The sequence below is a fragment of the Sycon ciliatum genome, chromosome 3 (genome assembly GCF_964019385.1).
Source record: "Sycon ciliatum chromosome 3, ocSycCili1.1, whole genome shotgun sequence".
NCBI classification, from domain to species: Eukaryota; Metazoa; Porifera; class Calcarea; order Leucosolenida; family Sycettidae; genus Sycon; species Sycon ciliatum.
Genome location: NC_088645.1, coordinates 22,287,547 through 22,296,908, shown reverse-complemented (window position 1 = coordinate 22,296,908; position 9,362 = coordinate 22,287,547). Strand labels below are relative to the sequence as shown.

At 48.9% G+C, this 9,362-nt stretch overlaps 1 protein-coding gene across 2 annotated transcripts in view; it reads right to left on the bottom strand.

Annotated features, from left to right (window-relative positions):
• The window catches only part of LOC135811756 (uncharacterized), a gene marked incomplete at its 5' end in the record, with an annotated part of 55,441 nt that overhangs the window by 11,494 nt on the left and 34,585 nt on the right, over window positions 1–9,362 (bottom strand). For both annotated transcript variants that reach the window (XM_065325002.1, XM_065325001.1), the window contains 8 exon segments: window positions 278–388; window positions 791–1,040; window positions 1,744–1,878; window positions 2,356–2,483; window positions 4,973–5,018; window positions 6,156–6,267; window positions 6,736–6,856; window positions 7,431–7,567. In XM_065325002.1, the coding sequence (XP_065181074.1) occupies window positions 278–388; window positions 791–1,040; window positions 1,744–1,878; window positions 2,356–2,483; window positions 4,973–5,018; window positions 6,156–6,267; window positions 6,736–6,856; window positions 7,431–7,567 (1,040 nt within the window).

Sequence of the window (9,362 nt, the reverse complement as noted above, 5' to 3'; positions counted from 1 at the left end):
GTGCATCGTTCAAAACAAAACATTCACGTTTTCCTTCTTGGAAGGGTCGTTGACTATACGGCGGGAGCAGTCTCTCTCTCAAGCTTCACTGCACTGTTTTAGTGGCTGCAAGCACGGGGGAAGTAAAAATATTGAATAGCACCCAGCTTAATCATTCACAGATGACATCTGCACTCTACAATGACCATCTACATGTACCGTAGAGCTGCGAATGGTCCAATCTTAAGTTTCACTGTGATGCATTCATTGGTTTAAGTTGTTTGTGATGGTGGCTTACCAGTGCAGAGGAGCTTGAGAGAGACTGCTCCCATAGTGTAGTCAACTCTTCCGCACAGCTGCTGGCGATGGTGCACGGCCAGCAGGCGAATGATAGCTGAGCAGGTGTGATCTACGAAGAACAGACCACACACATGCACGCACGCACACACACGCACACACACGCATGCACACACACGCACACACACACACACGCATACGCGCACACACACACACACACACACACACTCACACACTCACACACACACACACACACACACACACACACACACACACACACACACACATAAAGGCTCAACATCAAGATGCGGCCAGGGTCACTCACCCTGCTGCCAGTGAAAGAAATACCTCACTGCAGGCCTGGCAAACAGCGATTGACAAAACACTCCTATCTCCACAACCCAATGCTCTCAATGTCGTGCAGATGTGTGCATGCAGATGGGCGTGTTATTAAGTTCCATTATCATCCAACATCCTGGCAAACACTGAGCAGGAAGGGGATTAGGAAACCTACCTGAAACTGGTCTGACTCGGTGCCCGATGAGAGTCACCTCTAGCCGAGCTGGTAAATCAGCCAGCAGGTGTAAACAACCGCTCGTGCCGCCATGCGAAGACGGCTTGCCATCGACCAAGGATGGCGATGATGTAGCTTGCACTTGCATCGCCTGCTGCCGTGGTGCTGTCAATGTAGAATTCAGTAGGGAGTCGGTCAGCAACTCACAAGCGGTCGCCACGATCGTCTCACAGGAAGACGACAGGATCTCCTGGAGGATAAAAACAGACCAGAAGTCGATCACCTCTGCTTCAGAGGCAGGGAACAGCGGCGGATCCAGCGATCTCTACAGGGGGATTCCAGTATAGTCGAAACTGAATAGCTGATACATAAACATGGGCACGCATATGGTTGCCAGTAGACCCCCTCTACTACAGTCCATTCAGAAAAAGATGGACTTCTAGCTTTTGGCCATAAATGGGTCAAACTTTGAGTTTTTTTAGAATTTTTTTCTGCAATCCCCTAAGGAATCCTCTTCCAATTATGTTTCTGAAGTTTTTTTGTCCAAAAGGCAAGCCATAACAAGAATAGGATTTCGGCCAGGTTTTGCCCCCAAAGCATTGAATTGGAAAAACCCGTAAAAATCCAGGCCGTTTGACCCCGTCTGCAACAGTGCATTGTGCGGTTCGAACCCCCGTTTAGGTACCCTTTTTGGACCCTTTTTCAAATTTCAAATTTCGCAGCACTGCACTGTGTACGATGAAATCACGAAAAATCGCCAAATACGGGAGCTCGCCAGAGCCAGAGCCCATCTTTTTATGAATGGACTGTAGTACATTTACAAAATTTAGGGAGTTCTGCAGAACCCCTGGAACCCTTCCTGGATCCCCACCCCCTGAGGAACCGTCTGAAGATGGTACCCAAGCACTTGCAGCACTTTTCAGTGCATCCGTTGTGTTCACGAATCTACTTACAATCAGGGGTGGCAGGGATGCCGGGGTGGCTTGAACTAAACAAACAAACTCTCCCTTTGTGAAGTAGCTCTTGATCAGTTGGCCGCGAGAAGCCAGCAAGTCCTCCTTGGCGAACATTTGAAGACAGGTTTCTAGCTGGACAAAGAAATGAGCAAGACAGTTGATTGCTTCCTTATGTAGGTTTTGAGAACATTGAAACGGGAAGCCTGGAGAAAAAGTTACGGCCCCCCCCCCCCCCCCCCCCTCCTCCCGCACTCGAACCAGGGCCCCTCATGTAGTCGTCATCCCAGCAACAAAATTTCAACTTCTTCAGATTTTGAAACTCATGCTTCCTAAGAATCAGCACAGACTGGTGGCACGCTTCTTTGGAGATGTTTGTGCATATAAACGTTAATACAAATAGAGGAAAAACTTTGTTATGCCTCCTAGTTGAAATGTACAATCAGGCCTTTATATCCGTCTAACAGAGACATGTAGTTGATGAACGCTCGCAAGCACAAACGCCCACACACACACGCGTGCACATATGTGCACACACCCAAACACACACACACACACGCACACACACACACGCTCGCACGTAAGGACATACACATCGCGATCTTTACGTACAAGACTTTTCTGAACAGAAAATGGCAAGTCCGTGCGGAGCGTCCAGGAGAGAAACTTGATACATGGAGAGAAGATATCCTTCATAGAGTGTGCCACCTTTTCCAATCCAACGACCACAATGCTCCAGGCTAAACAACACCACAAATACATTGCAGAAACATGCAAGGTCGGCTGTTTGTAAACAAAATGCAAAGATTCATCCATGCGCACGTGTGTGCACAAGCACACACGTGCGAACACACATGCAAGCAAGCACACATACAAGTGAACACACATACACATGCACATGCACACACGCAAGCACATGCGCACATGCGCGCACACACACACACACACACACACACACACACACACACACACACACAAGCGCACATTAACTACACCACACTGCTAGCGGTACAGGGAGTGCTGGCCAACAGAGTGAGAGGCTACGGAGAGAGATCAAGGGGTCGGTCAGGTAGTCACTGCCAGAGCAGGAGTCTTGGCGAAGCCAAGAGCGGTAGTCACGTCCAAGGGATGGTGACTGAGAGCCCTGAGTAGCCGAAAAAGGCAGTGGCCAACACCCTTTATTTACGTTACCAAAGAAAACGAGAGAGGAGAAAATGGGAGGGGGTGGGTGAACTAGCACAACAATTTGACAAGACTGATCCACACAGAACGGATCGAAGCGTAGAACTGCAATGAAGGAGAACTGGCTTTAGCATGCCACGTCACATGCCACCCACATTTAGGGACACGTTGAATGCCACGTCGCATAGAGTGCCCCGTGTGCCTGATCATGTTGTTAGTCGGCACAGTTACCGTGATGTGTGGTGCACGTGACCGTAGCTAGCAGCAAAGCGTGAGCCTGCAGTAACAGCGCACGCGATTTGAGTAGCATGGACTGAGCGGTAGCACGAAGCCATGGGCAACAGTTCATCTGCATTTTATAATATGTATATAATATAACCTAACCAGTTGATTATATGGGAAATATAAACCTGTATACAAACCGAGGCGAAGCCGAGGTTTGTATATTGGTTTATATTTCCCATATAATCAACGGAGTAGGTTATATTATGCTTATACTGAGCTGATATACAAACTCCCCTCTCCCCCACAAGGGTAGAGATTGGAATTCCAACCCACAACCATGGCTCGACGAGTCTTCCTTTTACCAACCTGTGCGGATCAAGTACAAGACTACCACTGACTCTGTGCAGTGCATGCAGTGCTAGTGCAGTACCATCACACACTCTTTGTGACTTCAGTTTAGTACTGAAGTACTAGTTACATCGGAAGTAACAGCTATGCGCCAAGTAAGTTAGTTTGAACCTCACAGTGCTAGTGACCGTTACCGCGCGCAGATCTCACCGCGGGCTCTGTAAAAGAACCGTTTGCTCATTAGACTTTAGAGACATAGAGTTCGTCTCCTTTCCAAAGTAAGAGTAAAATGAATCAGCACGAGCCTGTTGAATCGACTCCCAAATGTTTCTTCTGAGGACGACCACGAATCACGATGCCATTATTCAAGCAGCAGTTTCTAAGAACACTGGCAGTACCACGGATTATGGCTGCGCATGTTCCGTCCGCTCTGCGAGGGACGCGGAAAGGAGAACATCGATTGGAAAACCATCAGTAGTGAAGTTCCGCCGCCCCTGCTATCTGCATTCTATGTCCATGCAAAAACGCAGGAGGAGCGGCACGCGGGGCTCTTCAGCCGCACATGTCGAGTGCTGCGCTTGACAGACGGAGTGCTGAAACAGCGAAAGAAGGACAGCCTCGAACGCCAGGTGCAGCACAAGGCACATGTTACAAAGGACGACGTTGTATTCTTCATCGTTGACGGGAAAGAGATCCTGAAGTTGGGACCGTCGTGCATGTCGAAAAACCATCAAGGCGGACTGCAGGTCACTAGTGTAATCCTAAAAAAAAAAGGAGTTTATATACCAGTTTATACACCAGTTTATATACCAGTTTATATACCAGTTTATATACCAGTTTATATTCTCGTCATCGAAGTACCTGTTAGGCCGAGTAAAAAAAATTACTAGATGATCGTCCTTTTTTTTGGAAAAATCGGGGAGGGCGGGAGGATTTTATTTTTATTTTTTTACTTTTTACCCTCTCATGCACACAGTGTACACAACAACATCAAGGTTTTTTTTCTCTTTTTTTCTTTTTTTTCTTTTTTTCTTTTTCTTTCTTCAGCAGATCGATACTGACGTTGTGATATACTAGTAGTATGTGGTCCATATAGTAAAGAAAGTATTAAACAAAGCGTGCACATGTTTCCTGCATCCGCGATCGGTAAAAAACCAACGATTTCGGCAAAAACTCACGATTTAAAAAATAAAATATTTCTTGGGGCGCTGACAAAAACTGGGGCGGACGGGGACGATCATCTAGCTTTTTTTTTTACTTGGCCTTATATGCAAAATACAAGTCTGGAGTGTTGTGTGGGGAGAGATGGGAGTTTGTATACAAGCTCAGTATAATACTATAATACTGCCCCCCCCCCCCCCCCCCTCTCCACACACACACATGCATTCACAGTCAAGGAAAGATGATCACGCACAGAGGTAGAGGAACACAGGTCCAAAGCCACCAGCACATGAGCCAAGAATGTCTCACTTACCCTTGCACCAGTGTATGTGTGGTACAAACTCTTCACCATCAAGATTCTGGAGAGAGAGAGAGAGAGAGAGAGAGAGAGAGAGACAGCGAGAGAGAGAGAGAGAGAGAGAGAGAGAGAGAGAGAGAGAGAGAGAGAGAGAGAGAGAGAGAGAGAGAGAGAGAGAGAGAGAGAGAGAGAGAGAGAGAGAGAGAGAGAGAGAGAGAGAGAGAGAGAGAGAGAGAGAGAGAGAGAGAGAGAGAGAGAGAGAGAGAGAGAGAGAGAGAGAGAGAGAGAGAGAGCGAGAGAGAGAGAGAGAGAGAGAGAGAGAGAGAGAGAGAGAGAGAGAGAGAGATCGAGAGAGAGAGAGAGAGAGAGAGAGAGAGACAGCGAGAGAGAGAGAGAGACAGCGAGAGAGAGAGAGAGAGAGAGAGAGAGAGAGAGAGAGAGAGAGAGAGAGAGAGAGAGAGAGAGAGAGAGAGAGAGAGAGAGAGAGAGAGAGAGAGAGAGAGAGAGAGAGAGAGAGAGAGAGAGAGAGAGAGAGAGAGAGAGAGAGGAGAGGGAGAGAGAGAGAGAGAGAGAGAGAGAGAGAGAGAGAGAGAGAGAGAGAGAGAGAGAGAGAGAGAGAGACACACACACACACACACACACACACACACACAGACAGGGACGGAGAGAGACATTTTAGTGCCAATCAATAGTCCCGTTGAGCCTTTTTTCTTCGTTGAAATGCCAATTTTTGTGACTCTAGATGGGTCAGAAAGGTGCCCGGTAGATGGAGGTGTTGTACCTGAGGATGCATTTTTTTTGTGTGGCGTATGTTGTCCCTGCACCTTTTAGAACGTATATGCCCCTTTTAGAACGTAAATGTCCCTTTTAGAACGTGTGTGCTGGGTCCGCGTGGGCGGTATGCAGACCGCGCACGGACTGCGAAGGTTGCGACCCAGCACGCATGCGTTCAGTTGTACACATTCTTGTTGTTCGATTCCTTGCTTCATCTTGAGACTCTCTTTGGAGTGAGACCAAAATAATCAGTCCTCTGTTTGTGGTGCATGCGAGATTATGTCAGAGTAATCGGAAGAGTCTATCATCCGGAAATAAATCCCCCGATGACATTGGTGCCCGGAATAGGTACGTCCGGATCTGGGGAGTTTTACTGTAGTTTGAATATTAAGTGCAAGGATGACCTGTGCTCCCGTTGACTTACCGAGATCAGATACAGGATTTGTCTCCACTGTGTGTCTGTCATAAGCTCCAATGGCCCAGACTTCAAGAGCAGCTCTGTCAGCGAGTTACATAGGTCTTCAGCTGGCACAATTCTACCAGAAATACATGCACATGCGCAAGTACATAGTTGCATTCATGCTCACGCGTGCGCGCGTGCACACACGCACACACGCACACACACACACACACACACACACACACACACACACACACATTGAAACATTGGAAGCGGGGAGACCTCATTGTCTTGATTGTGGGTGTTGGGAATGTGGATGTGTATTAGTTCCACTATTCAACATTATGCAGGGGCATCACAAAGTATTCTAGGGTGGTACGGTCAACCATGTGAAGGTCGGCATCCAGCGGCCTTACCCGGAATTTTTCGACATCTAGGTGGCTCAATCATTGCATTTTCTTGAGCCACAGGACACCTGGGGCAAAAGTAGTAGGGCTAATACCAAAGTGATAGTAGCGTGTCCTGCACCTCTGCATATGGTGTAGTGCATGAAGCGACTAATATCAAAAGACATGTGGTTTTTCCAGCACGGTTGTAACAGTACCTTTGCCCGTGCAAGAAAGCCGTGTAGAGCAACGAGATTGTGGCGGCTTGTGAGAGCGCCACCTGTCGATCGGTTGACGGGATTGAAGACAAAATCGTCAGCATGTCCTGTGAGTTGCAGTCTGTGAACAGGTGTGAAAAACGCAAGGATACATGCCGTATGCACATGCACGCATGAACACATGCGGGAATACACATGCACACATCCACCCACACGCGCGCGCGTGCACACACACGCACGCGGACGCATACACACACACACACACACACGCACGCCACCACCCACACACACAAACGCACGGATACACACCCACCCACACGCACGCACGCACCCCCCCCCCCCCCCCCCCCCCCCACACACACACACTATAAACTACTGACGACAATTCTTTCTCACATCATCAAGCACTACAACTGTTCACATCATGCCGTGCACTGACGGTTTCTCTGATCTTAGAATGCACATATGTTGTAGTATGTTATTTTGTGTACGCGGTGTTGGTGCATGCGCGTGTCGCTGTCGTGTGAAAAGCAGTCTTCGTCTTGAGTTTGTCATGTCTTGTTGTGTTTCCGTTGTCATCTTGTAATAAACAGTCCTTCTAAATGTAGTTATCGCCGTCCGATCGTATAAGTGTGGAGATAACACGGGAATGGGAGCAGGTGGAGAAAAGCTATCTACAACACATACACTCTTACTTGGTCTGAATGCTTTTAAAGCCGAGAACGCTTGTCCAAGAGCAAGACCGTCGCTGGGTTGATCCAGCAGGCCTGCATGGTACTCCGCTACACGCATGCATACCTGCTCCACAAACGTCCATGCTGCCGATGAGGAGCTGAAAAACAAAACAGTGCGGACAAGCTTCTAAGTGCACATACTGTCTAAGGGAGTTACGGCAGATGAACACACAGCCACGCAGACGCATGCATGAACACACATGCACACATGCACACACACACACACACCTCAGACCTCAGACATGCCCATCGCGGAAGCGATGACAGCAAACAGCTATGTTAGACATAGCAACTTGTGCTGGGATTACACTATTCACCAGCTTGCAAGGCTGATGAATTGACCGCCACTATTTTTAGCCTGGTATCCACCACACAGCTGTTTGAAGTGACTTTTTACACACACACACACACACACGCACACACACACACACACACACACACACACACACCTGGTCCTGGTAAACACTGCCATTACGGTCACGTGTCCCCTTACGGGGCCGACAATATAGAACGACGAGCGGGACCATGTTCGAGAGAGCCATCTCCAGCAGCTATGGATCTGGCTTATCATCGGAAACGATTCCTCTCACGGCTGCCGCTAGAACTGGTCCATCACTCTCCACAACAGAGCGAACATTCCATGAGCCAACGCTCAGAGTCGTTCCAAGTCGTCGTCTTCGTGCGGTAGTTTGCTCCACTCGCGGGCTTGCAAAGCCTCGCGAAGGACTCCGAGGTGGGGGCGACGAGGAGAGTGTCGGCATCGTAACTATCCGACCAAGTCTCCTGTCGGTGAATACCCCACCTCAGGCACTGTTGGCCTGGACGGCTGGGGACACCCCAGGCCGTCCACAACGGCGAGAACAAGCACGGACGGAGGCCAGAAACAAGAGCCCGGAAAAGTACAACCGTCCTCCACCAGAGCAGAGAACACACACATTGTCAAGATGTTCAACTATTTGAAAGATTTTCTTATCGTCGGAAACGATTCCTCTCACGGCGGCCGCTCGAACTGGTCCATCACTCTCCACAACAGAGCAAACATTCCATGAGCCAATGCTCAGAGTCGTTCCAAGTTGCCGTCTTCGTGCGGTAGTTTGCTCCACTCGCGGGCTTGCAAGGCCTCGCGAAGGACTCTGAGGTGGGGGCGACGAGGAGAGTGTCGGCATCGTAACTATCCGACCAAGTCTCCTGTCGGTGAATACCCCACCTCAGGCACTGTTGGCCTGGACGGCTGGGGACACCCCAGGCCGTCCACAACGGCGAGAACAAGCACGGACGGAGGCCAGAAACAAGAGCCTGAAAAAGTACAACCGTCCTCCACCAGAGCAGAGAACACACACACACACACACACACACACACACACACCTCAGACCTCAGACATGCCCATCGCGGAAGCGATGATAGCGAACAGCTATGTTAGACATAGCAACTTGTGCTGGGATTACACCATTCAACAGCTTGCAAGGCTGATGAATTGACCGCCACTATTTTTAGCCTGGTATCCACCACACAGCTGTTTTTGAAGTGACTTTTTCTGGCCAGTGAATCCCTATTTTTCTTTTTTCTTTTTTTTCTACACGCACACACCCCACACCACATACTCCGGCATACACTGGCTGTTGGTAACCACCCAGGAGAATGAAAGAAAAGTCAGGAAGAGTCCGAGAAAGAGAAGAAAGACGTGTGTGACCATAATCGTCGGGAATTGAACCCGCAACCTCTCGATTGGAAATCGCACACACACACACACACCACACACACACACACACACACACACACACACACACACACACACACACACACACACAAACACACACACACACACACGTTGCACTGCAGTTGCTAACTGGCAGAAACTGGTCATATTCTACATTGTACTTGATCGTATGGAA